This window comes from Podarcis liolepis (assembly GCF_965112155.1).
Source record: "Podarcis liolepis genome assembly, chromosome: 5".
NCBI classification, from domain to species: Eukaryota; Metazoa; Chordata; class Lepidosauria; order Squamata; family Lacertidae; genus Podarcis; species Podarcis liolepis.
Genome location: NC_139556.1, coordinates 24746160 through 24767520, shown reverse-complemented (window position 1 = coordinate 24767520; position 21361 = coordinate 24746160). Strand labels below are relative to the sequence as shown.

General features: G+C 45.2%; 1 protein-coding gene across 2 annotated transcripts in view; it reads right to left on the bottom strand.

Moving 5' to 3' along the window:
- The window catches only part of NRG3 (neuregulin 3), a 606841-nt gene extending 585895 nt beyond the window's left edge, over window positions 1-20946 (bottom strand). For both annotated transcript variants that reach the window (XM_083502598.1, XM_083502599.1), the window contains exon 1: window positions 18758-20946. In XM_083502598.1, coding sequence (XP_083358724.1) covers window positions 18758-19508 — 751 coding nt within the window. In that variant the 5' untranslated portion in view covers window positions 19509-20946. The remainder of the gene's footprint in view (window positions 1-18757) is intronic.
- Window positions 20947-21361: the final 415 nt, after the last annotated feature.

The following is a 21361-nucleotide window of genomic DNA, read 5'->3' as shown; positions in this document are numbered from 1 at the left end:
AAAGTTATCCTCGTAGTAGGAGAAACCGAAGAGGGACATGCAAAACATAGGGTTTCTTTGGTTAATTTCATCTCATGCACTTCACACTAAATCATGGCTTAGCCATACTTTGTGCAAACTAAGCTATCTCTTAGGTATTCTGAAGCATCATCCACACTTTCCTAAGCAATCTCTCAATGAAGCCATCAAAGGCAAGCATTCTAGGCACCAAGCTTCAACTAAAGCAGTTTTAAAGGCAAATTTAGAGGTCCTTCCTTGGGCAAACATCTTGGGTATTTTGAAAGAAAAAAACCACTTTCAGTAAGACTTACAAAACCTCCTAATGGTGGAGGGTATCTGTGCATCCTTAGTTTATTTCCCATGGAAAGTTTTAGACTGGTGAACTCTGTGGGAAATGGATGGAAATTCAGCAATTTCTCTAGATATTCCCTTGATATTCGCAATGCTTATTATACTGCTCCATGCCCCCAAAGGTCCTTTGGACATTTCTTCTCTCACACATTCTTCTTTGTATTGAGTTGAGTTTACCTTGAGCTTGATGTGTCATCTCAATTCTAATTTTCAAGGGATTTGATGCTCCCTTTTCTTTTTACCCACTACACTCAAGCAAAGTGCTACAAAGTAGTGCTCATCATCTCAACTGCATTGAATCAGATGTTACTTCCTCCATGTGGCTATAACCAAAGATACACAATGTGAAGGACTTCAGTGAGTCTGAATTCATCCCATATTAACAGCAAGACTCCATCCAGACTTGTGTTCATTTGTGGGTGTATTCTGCAGCATTTTATTGATGCAATAATAGCGCATTAGAGATGGATTTATACTGGGCTGTCCACATATCATTCTGCCTTATTAGTTGTTCTGCAATGTCTCTCCAGTGTTACCATGTAAATTGCCATTTGGATGGGCACTCCTGCACTGTAGCACAACAAAGGTGAGACAAAAAAACATTAAAAATAAACTGCAACATTTGTGGTTTAAAATGTTAACAGATTTCAGGAGGAAGTTAGAGAACATGCCACTGACTGGAAATGAACAGTACCAAAAGCAGGATCTCATATAACTGTCCCAATACCACCATGAGCAGAAATCATCCTAAATGCCCAGACGAAAGGACGTCAGGAGGGACACCAAAAGATGTAACTGCCAGAGTTTTCTTCCTATTACAATAGGTTTTCTTTAGTTCAACAGACTTATCTCTTTTGACAGGGAGCACTGATAAAATTATTTCCATGCAATTTAGAAATCGGGAAGTGATACGACTCACTGCACAGTGAACCAGGCAAAGTAGAAAATCACATTCTACTCACTGATGACTTTAATTAATATCAGGATTTTCAATGGTATACATAAATTATAATTCTTGTACAAAATTTCACCCTTGCTCTCGTTTGTCCTCACACTACCCACTTTGAGGTAGTTAGACCAAGGCTGAGAACTTACAACTTGCCCAAGGGTACAAAGAAATCCAATAGTTGAGGAAAGCCTTCAGGTCTGAGCTACTTGGGTGGAGTCCAATTTTCCTCCCAATGATAACCATCTTCAAATGTTTATGTGTCACTTCAGAATTTCACAACCAGCATCAACAGAAACAATGAAGAATTGCATTAAAACTGTATCTAGACATGCTTATAGCAAATGTTAGCAGTATCATACCAAATGATATGGACCCCCAAATGTCAATAATGCTCAATTTCCAAACACCACCTGTAGTCATAGCCAACAAATCCAGATGTTGCTGACCTAAAACTTCCATCATCCATGGCCATTGGCCTTGTTGGCCAGAACTGAAAAGAGTTGGAGTCTGAAAACATTAGCTACCCTTGTCCTACTGAATGATAATACATTCCAGCTTTAAAGGGATACTGGTCAATCTCATGGTTCAGCATATATGTTATTCAAAGGACTTCTGATCCCATGTGGAAAGTAAAGCGACCCCAGTTCGAAAAAATTAGATATATTTCATGAATCGTAAGAAATAAAGGAATCAGTTCTAGCCCTCATGAATGGTGAAGATCCTTTTCACTTGCAGCAGGACTGCTTCAAAATGTGTTAATTATGTGATTGGAGGGTGGAGGGGAATAACTTATAAGTGACAATTATTAGTATCTAAACATGAAAGTTTATTTATGCCAGAAGACCTTAAACTGCTCTTGAAACTAGATCTTTATTATTTGGGTGGTATCCCCTCCGCCCTCTCTGTAGCTAGAATGGAACATCCACCCAACTCTTTAACAGTAAAAAAAAAATCCTGTAAGAAAACAACTGCACCCCTAGCCTTGTTTAAAAATTAGTATTTACATTGGAACATAGGGATACCCAAATATCTCAATGGACAACCTTGGGCATCCCCAGTGATGTTTCTGGCTCCCTCCCCCTTTCAACAGCAGGTCCCCACCCACCATGCCCTTCACACAACTTGTTTTTAAAAAATCCTCTTTCAAAATGAAGTTTCACCAAACCAGGACCTTCAATAAACTGAAGATCAGTTGGGCTTGGATTCAACCAGGTTCTGTTTTTGGAAAATGCTTGGCCTTTCATTCAGGCCTTTCACTTCTAAAGAGTTACAGAAGTCCTTGGTGCTTTGCGAAGATGGATTACATCTGTGTTCCACATAACAGCCCTGTAAGGTAAGCCAATGTTGTTTGATCTTGTATGAGAAGCTGTAACAAGGAGGCAGTAGCTTGCCAATGGGCACGGTTCACGGCATGGTTCACGTCACATACTCTTTATCACTACACTGAATGCATGGTGCTAAGGGATAGGCTGATGTAAACAAAACACAATGCTATGCTGAAAAAGAAAACGGGGACAATAACACACTGCCTATGTTAAGTGTCCTTCAGCCACAGGGCAAAGTAGCAACAACAAAAAATGCAAGTAAACAGCCATTCACAGGAGAGCCCCAGGAACATAGCTTCTAAATGCAGTTATTATAAAGCCACCTCCAACCTAAGCCAGTAGTACTGAAATTTCATAAGGATAATCCACTCAGTTAAGTTTCTTGCCCCATTGAACCCTGCCACCGCAAAGCCTTTATCTTTGATACTATTAAATGAAGGAAAAATTACCATACCAATTCAGCGCAGTTTATCTCGGCAAGATTCAAACAAAAATCCCATTTCTCCATGGCAAAGCTTCTCGCAGTTTTAGAGAGGGCATTAATTCTCCCCCTCCCAACGTAAAATAAAAGGCGGGGGAGAGATGAAGATAACCGCACATACATAGCATAGCATAGGGGAAATCCATTAGTTGCTATTTGTTTAGTAGCTATTACTGGAAGAGTTCAATGCCAAACAGCTGGAATAATTTAGTGCTACTTTATTTGCAATTCTCAAGTCATTCATCCACAGACCTATTGTGATGGGGGTGCTGTTGTTTTTAGCATTATGAAGCCTTTCAAAGGGGCTTGTTCTTAAGATTTCCAAACATTACATACAAATAAAAACAACTTAGATATTTTTTGTATCTAAGTTAAGCTCAGAGTAGATCCAATAAGACTGACTTTGGATAATGCTATAGATCATTTACAAATAAATGGAGCAGGAGTTCAATTAAAGGAAAGGGTAAAAAATAAATTTAAGGAAGGTTAAAAAATAAATGGGACGCGGGTGGTGCTGTGGGTAAAACCTCAGCACCTAGGGCTTGCTGATCGCATGGTCGGCGGTTCGAATCCCCGCGGCGGGGTGAGCTCCCGTCTTTCGGTCCCAGCTCCTGCCCACCTAGCAGTTCGAAAGCACCCTTAAGTGCAAGTAGATAAATAGGTACCGCTTTCGAGCGGGAAGGTAAATGGCGTTTCCGTGTGCTGCGCTGGTGCCAGCTCGCCAGAGCAGCTTCGTCACGCTGGCCACATGACCTGGAAGTGTCTCCGGACAGCGCTGCCCCCTGGCCTCTTAAGTGAGATGGGCGCACAACCCTAGAGTCGGACACGACTGGCCCGTACGGGCAGGGGTACCTTTACCTTAAAAAATAAATGCAGGGAGGGGAGAGAAAGAAAAGCACCCTAATAAATGTATAGTAGTAACCCAGCTGAAGTTAATATGTTCTGGTTTATAATTTAATGAAGCATAATTATCTTATGTACAATATTTTTCTGTCTATAAGACGCACCCTATTTGGGGGCACTCAGATTTAAGAAAATGGGGGGAGATGGCCCAGAGTATGACACCCCCTAATTTTTGACATTATTTTTTTTTGGGGGGGAATCTAGTCTTATACACGGAAAAATACAGTATTTATTTTATAAAATTTATATACCACTTCATAAAATTCCATCAAAGCAGTTTACTATCTGCATATGTAATGAAAGTTACCCCAAGTTTCAATTCTGTGCACACCTGTCTAAGTGAACTGCATGGGACTTCGTTCTGAGCAACTATTGTATGATTGGGCTGCAACTGAAAACTGAGCCAACCCAACATGCAAACACATCAGTCAGCCCCAAAGTCATTCTAAAGAAGAAACACATGTTGCAAAAGGCTTTGAAGGATGCAGTACATTTAAGGGCACACCTCCCGTGGGATCTCTGTCAGAGAGGGTCAGTCCCTGCCCACCTTGCAGTGGCATGCTTTAGGCTCTCAAATTTCAGTGGCACCCTGTGCAATGCTAAAATTCGGCGCCACATGCCTCTTGCACTCTGTTCTACATCATTATTGCATTGGCCTCTTTGGCACCGGTGCTCAACTGATCATGCTGCCCTGAAACTGCCTCTGTTACCTTGTCAGAATGGAGGACAAGTTTTGCTCTCACTACAACAGCCTCCTCAAGTGTAACTGTCATACACTTAAATGGAAGAACATAAAGTGTTACTCAGGGGCAATACTAAGGTACGGCCTAAATTTGTTCCCTGTGCCAGGTGACCCCCCTCCCCCGCTTCAAATGGAGCATGTACAGCTTCTCCATCCATGGCCAAATCTTGGGTTCTGTTTCTTGGTGATGATAAATTATGATGAAATACCAAGAATTGTCTTTTTAAAGGGAGAGATCATAAATTATATGGGTTTTTATTGCATGCAAAGAGTAGGAAAATATTAGTGTTGCAGAATGCAAGGTCATTTTGAGACATCACAGTGCTACAGGATATAAATCATTCTAAATTGATTTCATTAAGATCCTGATTGTATCTTGGAAAACAGCAGCCCCCAGCTACCCTGCGTGTGTCTAAATCACCTCCAAATGGAATAGTGAAAAATAACCTTTGCTGTTCCCATAAAGAGACCACAGAAGACACTGCAAGAGAATCAGTCTGTCTTAGGTCAGCTGCTTTGCTTTACGAGTCCTGAGAATGATCCGATCTGTGAAAGAAGCTCACTGCTATTAATGCTAATTTAATGGTGTGCTATTATGCAGTGCTACAGCCCCTCTATCTGGTAACAGCCAGCAATCAAGCCTCCGTTTATAATGAGCTAGAAATCTAAAGTTTCAGAGGAGTGAGAGAGAACCAAACTGTTGTGAATTGTGTGTGGAGGTGTGTGTGTTTACACCCAACTGATTTCATGCCATTGAGATTTTAAAGAGAGAGAAAATGCATTATGTTAAAAGTGTCCCTTGAAGCTCAAGGAGATATTCCAATGCCTGCAGAGCTTTTGAAGACAACCATTTAGATCTGTCAGTACAACAAAGCCAAAAGGTAAGTTTTCAGTAACAGACACACATCTTGAGAGGGTTACTCATCACCATTAAAAATAATAACCAAGTTTCAAGGTCTTTAAACAAGTCATGGCTGGTGGATTAGGGAACCTCAAGTTGATGTGGACAAGGTCCTCTACTTTGACAAGGTCCTCTACTTTGGGTGTATCAATTTTCCCCTTTGTCTCATTCTTTTTCTTACTCACTAGAGTAAGGAGGTGCTCCTCAAGTGGGAGCTTTGTGGATAACAAAGGAAGAAAGGAAGGAAGGAAGGAAGGAAGGAAGGAAGGAAGGAAGGAAGGAAGGAAGGAAGAGAAATAAGGGGGGCAGTATGTTGTCAGTCAGACCAATCTTGTACGGTGTTACTTAGAAAGAAGTGCCACTGAGCCTGATGCAGCCTTCTTCTAAGCAAGCAAGATCACTTGCTCCTAAATAAGTGTGCATAAAATTACAATCCTGTACACCAGGGGTAGGGAATTGTCACTTTGACTAGGGAGTGAGACTTCCCATGTGTCAGTAACTCAACATCACTTGACACAAGGTGATTTTCCAAGTGGGCCCGAACCTCAATGTTTAAAATCTCTGATAGAGGACAAGGATCCAGAGATCACGTTAAAGGTGGCCAAATTTTGCACAGTTGCCATAAAACTTAGGGAACAAGACTAAGGCATTAGAAGCAAATTATAGATAATATGGTAGAGATTAAGCCTTAAACCATATTTAAACTGCTGCCATAATTGTATTGTTTATCGTTATATTGATTGTTAATTTAAACTTAATTTTATTGTGTTTCTGATCTGTTTAGCACGGTATGTGAGTCTGGTCTGGGACCGTAATAAATTCAATTCAAAGGTGATTCAACTTCAGAGGGAGACTCCTCAGTCTTCCTTTGCAGGTGCAGCTTGAATTTGAGTTGAGTGGTGAAAGGATTTTGTTCCTTTGAAGTCATGGCTCAAAATGCTGCAAGTTTGTTCCTCCCCGTTGCATATCCCGTTGCATTCTCCTGCCACTGTTCACATCAGAGTGGAGGAAGGGATGCCTTCACGTGTTTATTTGTTTCCACACACCAAGTGAAGTTTCTTTCTGCACCCATGCTGTCATCAGCACATGCGCAAAAGTTGCCTGAAGTGTTCACACCACAAAAGAATGGCAGTTTCCATTTTGGAATCAGATGGAAGCTGATTTGAGGGAAGGTACACCAAAAAGGAGTACCGGTATTTCTCCAAAAGCTATGGGATACAGGTGGACTGTGGCTAACATCATGTGAACCTGGCTTAAAAATACTTGTGGTGGGAACATGCTGGAGCCATAGGAAATGGTGATGTGAACACACCTTTAGAGTGCACTCCCAATTCCTCCTTTTCTATTTAGCCTCTTGGGTTTACCTTCTGGCACTTGACATCATAGCATGCGAATCAATGGACAGATGGGGATGATTTGTGCTATACCACACTGAGGGCATTAGGCCCATGGGCTGCAGGTTCCCCAACACTACACACACTTCGCATGGAAATAAGTCCCATGGAACTCATCAGGACCTACTTTTGAATAAGTATGTATAGAACAATCAATTGGAGCAAAGTGCACTAGTGATTCAGGTGTGTAGACTGATGCTAAGAATTAAGGACAGGGTGCCTCTGAGCAAGTGGTTAGTGCCAGAACCAAGTTCATGAGCTCTTTCATGCAAAATTTCACTTCTGCTTCTCACCTAAGCACTGTGTTTCAGCAACTTAGTTTACAGGGACAAAGGTGTTTTTTTTGGTGTTGCTGTAATACAACTGTGTGTGGGGAGTGTGTGTGTATCAGAAATCCCTTGCCAGTCTCCTCCAAAATATCTACCATTAGATCCCAACCTATCTTCTGCCTACCTCTGCTCTATAATATACACAATTTGTTTGAGTCTTTGCTGTATATGGATTCTATATAATGCACACTATCTTATAAGTGGGTTTTAAAGAGACTTAAAAGCCAAAAATTGCGAATTTTTGCACAAGTCCACCCATTGTCAAAGTACCTCCCCCCCACACACACATGCACACATAGAAGCTCCATCTAAAGATAGGTTTGCCCCCATTCCCAGCAAGGAAAAGAAAACAGCTGGTGAAAATTTGCATAGATTAATTATTTAAAAGGAACATGTAACTATTTTGAGATTGCCCACTACATCACATTGTGGGATAGGGCAGCCAGATGCAGAGTAGGAAAGTAGCTTCTGTACCTTTATAAGCTAAGCAAGCTACACAACTGAAATCCCTGCATCTATGCAGCTATTAAAGGTACAGGGACTCTTTTCTTCTTTTGCATCAGGCCATCCTTATTCTGGAAGTACCAGGAATAAAACAACTGGCTGATAAAATGCCATCATGACAAATAAGAGATTGATAATATGTTTTGTCTACATAGTGCCCTTTTTGAGTGTATGAAATATTTCACATACATAATGTCAGCACCATGTCCCACTATTTTTGGAGATGTCCCACTATGTTACTGCAAATGGAGGAAGATGCTGAGCAATGTTACCTTGCCCAAATGCAGCCTAATCCTGTGCATGCCTGCTTAGAGTAAGTCTCACTGAGTTCAATGGGGCTTACTTTCCCAAGCAGGTTTGTTTAGGATTGTAGTAGGCATAGAAATGCCATGGCAGAGATGAAATTTGAACTGGAGACTTCCTAGTTCACAGACAAGCTCTCTGAATGTGACCTACTGGCTCTCATTTCTAAATAGTCTCTCAGACTCAGATATTATGTTCTTAAGCCTTAAGAACTTCAGAGTAGTGAGATAGTAGGCAGCACTTCTGCCTCCTGGTGCGGGGCTCAAAAACGATCCATTTGCTTAACTTCCCCTTTCCTTCAGTTGAATAAAGCAAAAATCCAAATACCTGCCCAAAGCAAGCACACCAAATGTTGCTATTTCAAATCTTGCCTGTCCCCTCACTGACCAAGCTTTGAAGGAGGGTTATGGCCTAGATTGTCCCTGGATTAAGGTGCTAATACTTATAAATGCCCCAAGGGTCTTGTGTTCCTATATCCCATTACTGTCTCTTCTGACCACCAGCAGCAGCAGGTGACGATATTTCCTATCATCTGGTACCAGATCACCACCTCCTTTCCCAGATCACTATATTTTTGATGAAAATGCCAAGGATTGAACCTTGGTCTTCCTGCATACCCCAATGAGTTATAGTCCTTCCCTTGCTTGATGGTGGGGCAAATAAATGTCTTCCTGGTCACAGCAGGGTGGGCAGGTTGGACATCGAGGAAATTGAGAGAGAGAGGTATGGTGACTGTGTGCCAGCTTCTGTTTTCAAGTATCATTTCATCTGAATTTGGAGTAAACATTTCCAATGAAGTTTCTTTAAAAAAATAACAACATATGTAAGGACAAAGTGCCTCTGACTTATACGGTACACCCCCTCCCTTTAAAAAACAACCCAAAGCGCGCATGTGTGTGTGTTTGTATAAAACAAAATAAAGAAAACATGACTCCTGACATAAACTTTCCCCCTTGTTTTTGCAGTTTTCTGTGCAGACAAATTAACAGAAAAGTAAATACTGGATAGGCTTGGCAACCCTTATTCTATCTATCTATCTATCTATCTATCTATCTATCTATCTATCTATCTATCTATCTATCTATCACATCCCACCTTTCTTTTGCCATAGAACTGAAGGGGGCATACAGCCCCCAGTGGTGCAATGGGTCAGCGCATCTGGCTGTTAATCAGAAAGTTGGTGGTTCAAAACCACCCAGGGATGGCCGTGGGAAGGATTCCTGCATTGCAAGGGGTTGGACTCGATGACCCTTGCAACTCTACAATTCTATGATTCTATGAGGTTCTGGCACAATCTCTTGTCCAGGTACTGAACACACTCTAACCTGCTTATTTCTGGCAAGGAGGTTGCATCATTTACCCTCAGACCCTACCCTGGGACAAAAGGCTTGGGACGCAGGTGGCGCTGTGGTGTAAACCACAGAGCCTAGGGCTTGCTGATTGGAAAGTTGGCGGTTCGAATCCCCACAATGGGGTGAGTTCCCATTGTTCAGTCCCAGCTCCTGCCCACCTAGCAGTTCGAAAGCTTGTCAAAGTGCAAGTAGATAAATAGGTACCACTCTGGTGGGAAGGTAAACGGCATTTCCGTGCACTGCTCTGGTTCGCCAGAAGCGGCTTAGTCATGTTGGCCACATGACCCAGAAAAACTGTCTGTGGACAAATGCCGGCTCCCTTGGCCAGTAAAGCGAGATGAGTGTGCAACCCCAGAGTCGTCTGCAACTGGACCTAATAGTCAGGTCTACCTTTACCTTTTAGAGACATAGCATCTGATTCAGTTGGAAAGTCCTGTTTCTAATCACTGCTGGCAAAGAATGGCCTTTAGCTGTCAACATGAAAGCACAGCAGAATCCTTCAGAGATATGACCCAAGTACAAGCAGTGTAGCTAATTATTCCACTTATTTGGCCAGAGCACCAAAGTACCACATTCTTGATAGAAGCTGGACTGTCTTAGGGCCAAACTAGGCCTGACACAGGAGATCTATACAGTATAACCTGACACCGCCCCCCTTTAAAATTCAATGCAGTTATGGTGAGGCCTCCAAATTCATTTGGAGCCGGGGGGCAAAACAAATCCCTTTGCAGACTGTATATCACCCCCAGTTTTGTGTTCTCCATGCAGGAAAATTTACATAGACCTTTCCTCTGCAAGTAAGAAAGTAAATTAGGAGGCCTGTTTTTACCAGGAAAATGCTTTGCTGGCTGCTGCTCTGATCAAATTCAGAGGCCCCACAGTTGCATCCAGCCATCATGAAATACTCCATTTGTCTCCTATGCTACATCTAGTTTGGTCATGAATGCATCATATATAAGTCCGAGTCAACTACCAGAGCTGCTAGTGGGGCGCCTTTAGGCACACATCTACTTGCAGAGGTCTTCATTGATGCCCACAGCATCCCCAGAGTCCTCCATTGGAATGAGGCTGGAAACAAACATTCTGCTGTAGCTAATTGAGTAGACTGCATCATGTGTTTGGTTGCAGTGTGCCTCTGGCAACCCCTGGTCTACTACACAGCCAAGTTCCCCCCTCCCCAAGCCATTTCGCTGCCCCTAGTGACCACACAAGCTGAGATACATTCCCCAAGATGACATGTGGTGACTCAGGTGATGTCAGGATGTGGCCCAATACACGCTGCACCTTACCACCCTGTGTGCAGAGTGCAGAAGACCTTGGACAGCACCTCTTGGCATGTACAAAGCTTTATTGGTATGTGTAAAAATATCCCTTTTCCACTTCAGTCCCCAGGGAGTCTGTGCAGACTGGTGGGCCCTGTACAGAGAACTGCTGACTGGCTGCCTAGGAAGGCCCTTTGCAAGAGGCATCCCTGGAGTGGGCCAGGGCATCAGGTACTAGTATTCTATTATTTTCACTGCAAGGCTTTTGGGAAGACCTCTGGAGAGCCACTGCCAGTCTGTATAGACAGTATTGAGCCAGAGGCACCAAAGGTCTTCCAAAGGCAGCTTCTGGTTTCTGTTCCATTACCACCACCTCTGCCCTAACATGCCATATGGATATAACGCCTCAGGTACCATAATGCCTTGGGCTCTCTAAAAGATTGCATTGTAGGTTCAGCTGCATACAAAAAGAGGGCAGCTCCACCTCTTGGTAAAGTGCCCTCTCATGGGTCTTCTTCAGCCTATTGGATGCATTATCTTCGGGAAAACTTTCCAAAGGGTGTATGCTAGTGATACACTGGATCAGGAGCAAAGGTGAGTGGAGCAATGAACACAAAATGTACCCTTGAAAAATATGCTAGCTTCTGCAGCCACCTATATCTCTATCCTTCATCCAAGGAAGCTAGAGGCATGATCAGCCTTCAAGGACACACCCCGGCCAAACAAAAAACACCCAAGGAGGGTTCAAAGCAAGGGTAGAAGGGGGTGTGGCCTGAGAAGAGGTGTGGCCTGGGGAGAATCCCAGAGGTCAGGTTTAGAGGGCCCCCAGGCCTGAGCTTCCCCAACACTGATGCAGAAGAATCCAGGTTTAATCACTGACATCTCTAGTTAAAAGTAGCTCATATTGAGGTAGATGAAGTGGTGGGTTGTTGTTGTTGTTTGATGCAGCAGCATTGTCTGTTCATATGCAGATCAGTATTGTTTCAGACAAGAATTTCACTAATACATTTTCCAAGGAAGCAAGGTTCAACTCAGAATGGACTTCAGTATATATCTGGATGTGTGTCTATGAATTTAATTATTCTGGGGTTTTTTAAATAAAAAATTGCTTTACAGTAATTGTAACCCACTGTGTGTGTGTGTGTGTGTGTGTGTGTGTGTGTGTGTGTATATGTGTGTGTGTGTGTGTGTGTGTGTGTGTGAGATAAGAATTATTTTTAAAAAAACAGCAGAAGGAGAGAAACATATTTCTGCTTAGATTTCCAGAATGTGTTAATAATTCCTTTGCATGCTCAGGGCCTAATCTGCTGTCCAATGAAATAAATGCCTTGGCTTCAGTTCGGTTGTGATCAAGGTCTCACCACACTGGTAAATGATGTGTCAACTGAACTGGGAAGTGTTTTATGGGCTGTGAAGAGAGCAGGCTTTCAGCAGTGTGCGCCTTCGCCTCTGAGGGGTTTACTGTCCATGTAAACCTGTTGCTGATCATTCCCCCTCAGCCCTGTCATCAATATTTTAAAATTAAATGTCTCATTAAAATACAACACTATCTCAATAAAACTCCCCTGAAATCAAAATATTAGATTCTTCCCCTCTCCCCTCAGAAATCCAAAAACCCAACCCTGATTTCTTGAACAGGTGGTATCACCATCAATATCATGCTTTATCTATGTAATAGTCGTGTGTCAACATTCTCTCGCTTGTCACACTCTTCAAAGCCCAACATGCCAACACACTCTGGTGTTTCCAAGGCTCCACCACACATTCTAGCATAATACCAAGAAACAGAAGCAATGGCAGGGACAGACAGATGAAGGAAATGGAGATAGTGTCTGGTTCTGGACATAGTTGCAAAGAGGCAAAACTGATCCCAGACTGGGCTTCCCTGGGGGGCAGTCGTAACCTTACATCAGTGCACCCTTATACTTTATTCCATAATAAAATGAATGGTTCCTAGGTACTCCTGAGAGGCAAAAAACAAAACAAAAAACATTGCTCCTGGGGCTTCCCCACCAACCATGTTTCTGCCTCCATGCGCAAGAATCCCATGTGAGAGGAGGAGGGCAATGTGTCTATGTGCACTCTTTGCAAAATACCCACAGGGGCCTCTGCAATTTAATGGACTTCTTTCCACACACACACTTCTCATAATAATGATGAGCATTTACTAGCTGCACATAATTGATTGCAGTAGGTAAGCTTTATATTTCTGAATGAGAACGTGAAGGAAATTAAAGCAACCTCGGATAGCAGTTCAGGCTCATAGAAAGAGCTTTCTCTGTTCTATTTCTCAAAAGGGTATTGATTACAATTTCTGGAACACTGCTCTATTTTGGCTCTTCTGCATTATGTGATCCAGCTTTGGCTGCTCTTTGTTTCTCTGCTAGGCCACAAATTAATGCAAGAGGAAGCAGTTTCACTGCGCTGATGAATTCTTGCTGGAGACCTAGTCTGAGTATAATATTTCAGTTTTACATAGCAACAAAGTCACTGTAGAACCAAAAATATCAAAGGGGGGTGGACTCTAAGGCTATCAACTAGTTAGTTTCCTCAGTCAATTGACTGTCTTGCTTGTGTCTGATTAAACAGCATCATTAACAGATTAAATATTACATTATTATACCAACTGCAAGTGATCTTCTGAGGAACTGAAAGCAGATTACCGTTTCTCTCAACTAAATAACGCAGGCAAGTGTTTGGAAAATTAACTGCAGCACATCAATTGACTGAGGAGCTGCAGAGGCATATACTGTATGCAACAACAACAGCATAAAACAGGGGCGCTTCTAATTTCAATCCAGTAATCAATTTTTAATCTGCAGTGCATGAACCTGTCGATTTATATACTGATTTGATCAATGCTTTCAGCCCTAGAAGAGCATATATTATGGGGAGGAGGGAATCATTTCACTTTATAGTAGGAACTCTTAAAATAAGGTTAAAGGGGTATGCTTTTCTTTTAGTTAAGATGGTTTCCGGTTCAGGATATAGTTGGTTTCTGGTTCAGGATTAGTTCCCTATAGTCCTGGAGTCCCCGGTCTTTGTTTTGTATTTTTAAATGCCAAGGCTCCCTTCAGTGGTTCAAGACACACCCTTTTGAGTTTCTCTCCCTTTTGCTGCACAGAAGATGGAAAATCACCACCACCTCTTCTATCAGAGTCTGCACTCTCATGCAAGGATGGGGAATCATTTGCCTTCCAGATGTTCTTGGACTTCAACTCCCACCACTCTTGACCCTAAGCCATGCTGGCTGGGGCTGAAGTAAGTTATATTCCAACAACATCTGGAGAGCCACAGTTTCCTCACCTCTGTTCCATTTTTGCAATCAGGGCAGATTTCCAGTCCTGTAACACTCCTACCCCACCCCATAAAATGGGACCAGTTGATGCTGAAATGCCAGGTTGTCACTATGCAAATGGAATTCTCCTGTTCAGGAACTCTTATGGGGGGGGGGAGAATCCCTCACTGCTCTAGTCATTTCCCCCCCAGTATGACTATGTATGAATATGTTTCCTGTGTGAGGCTGCAAATGCTGGTCCTTTGAGAAGCTATTCTTCCAAGTCTGCTGCTCTCACCAAGCCTCCTGGCAAGGAAACATTGTATTAAAATTACAGTGGTACCTCTGGTTACGAACTTAATTTGTTCCAGAGGTCCGTTCTTAACCTGAAACTGTTCTTAAGCTGAGGCACTTCTTTAGCTAATGGGGCCTCCTGCTGCCACCGTGCCGCCCGCGCACAGTTTCTGTTCTCATCCTGAGGTAAAGTTCTTAACCCGAGGTACTACTTCCAGGTTAGTGGAGTCTGTAACCCGAAGTGTTTGTAACCTGAGGTGTTTTTAACCTGAGGTACCACTGTATTATAACACATGTCCAATACAAGATCTTTGATTAAACTTTGCTGCTCCATCCGGTTTGTACTGAGGGCAAGTGCTCCTACTGTTCCACCCTATTGATGCTACTGCTACACTCCCAGCCTCTTGTTACCATATACAAATGGGTGTGTTGCCCTGAAAGAAGCCAAAGCAACTTCAGAGTCCATTGTTTGTCTGTTTTCATTCTTCACACCTACAACTCAGGCTTCCTTTATACAAATTTAATAAATAAATAAAATTGTGGCAGATTCCAACAACCTTGTGCCCTCCAGATATTGTTGGACTACAACTCCCATCAACCCCAGCCAGCGCAGGCCAGCAAGGAAGAGAGTTATGAGGAACAGTTGAGAGAATTTGGTATGTTTAGCCTGGTAAAGAGGAGATTGAAGGGAGATATGGAAGCCATCTTCAAACATCTAATGGGCTGTCATGTGGAGAATGTAGCAAGCTTGTTTTTGCCTCCTCTGGATGCTAGGACCTGAACCAATGGATTCAAGTTATAACAAAGGAGATTCCGACTAAACATCAAGAAGAAATTTCTGACGGTAAAAGCTGTTTGACAGTGGAACAGACTCCCAAAAAAGGTGGTGGATTCTCCTTCCTTGGAGATTTTTAAGCAGAATTTGGGTGGCCATCTGACATGGATGCTTTAGTTGAGATTCCTGCAATGGAGGTGGTTGGACTAGATGTCCCTCAGGATCCCTTCCAATTCTACAATTCTATATAGCCCTACAAATTCTGGAGGGAACAAGTTTGGCAAAGTCTTTGTTATTGTGGCCGGTGTCTCATTTTGAGTCACCTATGTGCTAAGGAATAAAATTAAAATAAGATTCTGAATTATCTCCAAGGGGGCTCATTGCATATGGGTCTTGCTTGTTTCTGCAGATAAAGAAAAGTGGACGACTCTGAGTAAATGATTGTTCATTGTTCATAACAGCTGTAAGAGAAAAAAGCTGGGGGGGGGGGGGAGAAAAGCCTTTTAAAAAAACCAGCAAAGGTCTCAAACATCACTCCACATGAATTCATATCAGGCACTCCTCTTTCAAAAACACCAGGAAGACATTCACAAGGCCTACCTACAATTCAATATCTCTGATGCTTGTATGTCACTTTAAACCACCACGGCTTCCCCTAGTGGATCCTGGGAAATGTGGTGCTGAGAATTCTGTGAGATATCCTGAACCTTACCCTTCCACAGCACTTCTGTTTCCAAAAAAATATTAGTGGTTAAACAGAGCATTGCATATTTGCCTTTAGTGTGTGCCTTTCTCCCATCAAGACAGACACACAAGAATTTGCTCAGCATTCTCTTATATATATATATTTTCATATTCACACAATACTGTAGACCCAGTTTTTATATTTTATTGCTATTATTACTATTTTCAAGAAACAGAGTCATAGGAAGAGCAGAAACAGACAGCTGAGTCCAGAAACTAATGTATTTGAATATATTCCTTTTATCTACGTTTCCCCCCTTTCCTACAAAAGGCCTTAAAATGGAAGGGGGAGAATTGAGGATCAAAGCGAGTGAAAGATGTAGATATCAGGTCAGAAGGTTGAGCACCCACCAAGGAAAAATTACAGTATCACTTCCACTCTGTTCCCACTGTAACCTGATAGAAAGATTATGTGAAACAGAAAATTGTGCAGCTTTGGGGAGGGTGGGGGAGGGAGAGGAATTCCACATGCCCTATAAATTCCAATCCTTTTTTATGTAATCTATTTAATCTCCCGTTAATGATAATCACAGGCTATCAATGTGCTCAAACAGGGTCAATTTCTGGTGGATTTGCACTTCTTATATTTTGTGCTTTAGCAAAGCTGCAGGGGGGCAGGGAAGAGCGAAGAGGGAGGGAACACATAGGTCTAAACTCTGATTTAAACAGTTATATTAGCAAGATCTGGACCAAGGATTGCTTGCAAACATAAACAGTCCTTGAACATATGTGTGGCATGGTGTGTGTGTGTGTGTATTAGAGAGAGAGAGAAAGAGAAAATGGGCTGGTTAGGGTGGGTAGTAGGTCCTGCCAGCTGACAGTCATCTATTAAGCAGGTTCTATAATCTAAGGACTCAGCAAGGTTAGAAAATCATAGTGGATTTACTAGTCTTCTTACAGACGGAGTTGGATTGGGGGAGGGAATTAGATGGGGGGGGAATGGGCTGCAGGGTAGCATTTCCAAATTTCACAACATCCTGCCTGTCCAGCAGCAGACAATAAATGCATTTGGGAAATACCAGATAGGTTTCTGCTCTGAAGGAGTTTCAAACGCAAGAGGGGGCATGGCATGAAAAATCAGGCAGTCTCTGGAGGGAAGCAAGGAGAGGAGTGAGGAAGGTGTGTTTCTGCATTTCAGCTTCATTTTCTGTAAAGGAATGAAACCCTCCCCAAATCACAACAAGGACACTAGCCAAATGCAACTTAACAACCTTCCAGCTGCCTCTTGCCTGTTGACCACAGGATATATTACCTCTCACTGACCATCTCATGTACTCTATCCTCTTGGGCTGATTCCCCCAGGTTAATTCCACACACACCCTTTGCTTGATTTCCTCAAACCATAGCATCCGTTGGCTCCCACATATTGCTCTTCAGCCTAGATTATGAGCAGCAAACAGCTTTAGAGGAATATTTGAGAAAGAACAAAGAGGAAACAAATTATTTAAATAAGAAAACCCATCAAATTGGGAAGAGAGTGCAGGGTAATAAAATTGGTTCAGAATGGGATTTACAGTGCAAGTCTATGTCTGCCTACTCAGAAGTAAGCTCTGCTGAGTTCTATGGAACTTACTCACTGGTAAGTACAGGAGTCCCATCTTCATGTAGCAACCCAGCTTCTAGCTTGCTCTACCATATCAAAGAAGACAGACAAATACCCAGTTATGATCACAGGCCCTCCACTCCTTAAATAGTGGTACCCAGAAGTTGGCTGAGCAGAGAGAGAGGATTGTGATGATATTTGTCCTAGATAACCTTCACAAGAGAATGTACCCAATCCTCATTTTCAAATGAGAGGGGTGAGGAGAATGGATTGGGGGTGTGTGTGTTAGTGCTGGAAACCAATAGCCTAAGAGGGGGGAGGAAAGATCCCCACCCATCCACCTATCTGCCTAGGAAATATTCCCCCCCCCCACTATATATATATATCTCCTTCATAGATGCACTCGTTTGATGAGGCTGGAGCGAGCCTCACAGGAAGAGAAAGGCGACTTCCCTGAGCTGATGCATATATTCATGGGGTGTGCTCTCTCCTCCATTCTCCTGAAATGGAATTGGGGCTCATTATTTTGCAATGGCGCAGCACCCTGGGGAAGGGACTGTGGATCACAGTTGGGCTGGAAAGCATTTCTTGTCTTGTCTTTTCTAAAGGTGGGAGGGGAATGGGAAGGTGAAGACAAACACACCAGCACAGAGGCACACACCCCTTGTCAAACAATCCTGAGCACAACCTAACCAAAGCTCCAGTCCAAAGCACTAGCTCTCAGTTTTAACTTCCTCTTCATCTCCTTATAAGCCACAGAACCATCAAGGTCAGCATTTTTCTCCCTCTAGCCCAGGCCGCTAACAAAAGCCCTTGAAAGGACCACGGGTGAGGTCCCCAAACCTGCTACATTCCTTTTTCCTCTTGAATTGGGTGTGTGCATTGATTTTGCTTTGGAGGGTGGGGTAAGGCAAAGCCAGAAATGACGAGGTGGGGGTTGGCTCCTCTCTCTCTCTCTCTCTCTCTCTCTCTCTCTCTGTTGTCTTGTGAATGAATTCCACCTCCAAGGGCCCATTAGGAGAGTTACATCTCCATCATCATCACCATCACAAACATCCAAAAGAGGAGGGAATCTCTCCTGAAAGAATCCAGGCTGGAAGAAAAGCCCAGACAAACTTCAAGGAAGCCTGGTTGCCTTTGGGTATTTGCACCAAGTTACAAGCACTCGAAATCAGGTCTAGAACAGAGACATTTCAACAGCACCCCACCCCCTCCATATATATATATACATAAAGAATCACCCAGACGCCAACAACCCGGATTCCAAAAAAGGGAAGGGGGAAGCCTTCCCCCTATTGACGCAAAGCAAGAAGTTTGGTCTCACTTACGGTATTTGGGGCTGGTGTTGGCCTCTGGCGTGGTGGTGGTGCTGGCCTCTTGGAAGGGGGATAAGGTCCAGGACGGAGCAGAGTCCTGAAGATAGGTCTTGTAGGAGGAGGTAGTGTATGCCGCAGTGGGCCAGATGGGCAGAGGCTGGGTCCCAGGGGTGCCAGGCGCAGGGCGGGAAATCAGGATGGTGGTGCTGAAAGGGACAGCGGTGGTGGTGGTGGCAAGGACGGTCGGGGGCGCGACCGTGTGGCGCGCCGTGGTGGATCTCGGCAGGCCGGCGCGGATCGGGCCCCGGGTGCCCGGGAAGCGGGTGGGCGCCTTGGTCATGGTGGTGAGGCGGGTACTTATCCGATTGGGTGTCCTCGACGTGGTGGTAGTGGCCGTGCTGGTGGTGGTGGTGTCCACGCTTTTGGGCGGCGTGGTGGGCTGCTTGGAGAGGAAGAAGGGGTCCTGCTCGATGCCTTTGGAATCCATCAGCTCGGTGGGCACGTACTCCTTGACGGAGCCCACCACGATCCACTTGAGCAGCATCAGGCTGAGCCCCAAGCCCACGAAGCCGATGAAGAGGGGCACCACGCACAGCCACGTCTGTTGCCGGTTCCACACGATGCAGTCGCTGCAGCGCACCTCGCGGGCCGCCGGGTCGGCGCCCCCATCGCCGCCGCCGCCCGCGGGACCCCCGGCTCCGGCCGCCGCCCCCTCCTCGGCACCAGCTGCGGCACCCGGAGGAGAGGAGACCCCTTCGCTCATCCTCCTAGGGGCCTGGCACACCCTCCCCCCGGGGAAAGAAAAGGCATCGGGGGGGAGCAAGAAGCATGCGGAGCAAAGGCGGCGAGGGAGGGGGCGCGCAAAGGCGAGAAAGAGAGCGAGCGAGCCACAGAGGGAGGGAGGGAGGGGTGGGGAGGGAGAAAGAAGAAGATCCCACAGAACGGAGGGGGAAGCTGCCGTCAGTTACCGAAAGGACATTTCCCCATTCAACCTAGAGCTCTGTAACCCCCCCGCCATCACATATACATCCACACGCATTCACACAACCGCTGCTGAATCAGCTGGAATGGCCGAGCTCTCCCCATCCTCCAGCAGTGCTGAAGTAGCCTCCTTTTTTACCTTCGATTCCCCCCCCCTCTTATTCCCCCCCCCCAAAAAAAATGAGGAATCCGCGGCGCTTCTTCCCGCACGAACCCAAAACAGCAGTCCCCAAAAATCCACCTCCTTCGATGGTGATGATGATGATCCTTGGGTGCTGGGGCTGGTGTGGTGCTTTTTCTGTCTCCCCCTTCTCGTTCCTAGCCCAGAGATCCGCATTCAGCAACAATCACGAAACCCATTTCTCCATACGGAAGCGGGAGTGGGGAAAACAAGCTCCTCTGGCTCCTGGTTTTGGGTGATGATGTTGAAGATGCCCCCCTTTCCACCCCACACCCCAAGCAGAAGCAGCAGCGGCTGGAGCAGCGGCGGCGACATTCCTCGGCTGCTGGGCTTTCTTTCCTTCTTCCCCCCCCCCTGCCCCCCACCTCCTTCTCCTCCTCCTCCCCGAAGCGACGGAGCAGCAAACTGCACCTGTTATTCAGCAGCCCTGCAGCCAACCCTTGGACAGCACTTTAAAGCGGAGAGACCAATCCGAAGGCAGCGCGGAGGGAAAGGAGAGCGAGCAAGCGAGCGAGCCGAGGCGCAGACGCGGCGGGAGAACCGGGAGCCGCTGCCGCCGCCGCCACCACCAGCCCGGCATTGCTGACAAGTCCAAGGCGACATCCAAACTGGATCCGGGAGGGGGGAAATAATCATTAAAACAAAGCTACTCAATCAAAGGAGCTTCCAGCAGTTACATGAAGCGGGGAAAGGGGGTGGCTAAGGCGGAAGGGTGGGAAAAATCACACATACTGTACACCAAAAATATATATTCCTTATTGGGAATAACAATCCTGCCGAGGGAGGCGGCGAGGACTGTTCCGCGCGGGTCTCGGCGCCCCCTTTGGCCGGGCAGGCAGCCCTCTTTCCCGGAGGCTGAGTGCTCCTATTGCAGCATGTTGGGGGTGCGGGAGAGGCTGGTGCGCTGAGAGTAGGGGGGCGGTGGCGAGGATGCCGCCTCCCCGTGGCCAAGCCTCGGGGTGGTTTCTTTATTGCGCACAAAGATAGCGGAACGATCCGGGCAAACCCCCCTTCGGAGTGGGAGGGGGGAGATCCGGTAAGGAGTGGGGCGGTAGGTGGATGGGTGGGTGGGCAGCCGCCGCCGCTGCCTGGTCGGTTCCGGAGCGGCTGGCGTTCCGGGCGAGTCTTGCACTCCTACTGCGGCTGCATGCCCAAAGAGGCGCGCGGGTGGCGCGGAGACGGGGAGGAGCCAGCAGGGCGCGGCGGCGGCGGCTACACCTCTGGCGCGGAATGCCTGCCCGAGCGGGTGGCTCGATCGCCGGGTCCGGGACTCGTAAAGGCACTTGGACTATTGTTGCAAGGACTACCGGTAGTTGCTGTAGACAGGCTTGGGAAGGTGAAAAGAAAAAGAAGGAAAGGACCAAGTGATAACGCAGAGTTCACTGGGGCAACTCACTAGGCAACAGGGGTGCCAACTTGAATAAAATATTGGGGGGGGGGAGATAAGCCCTACC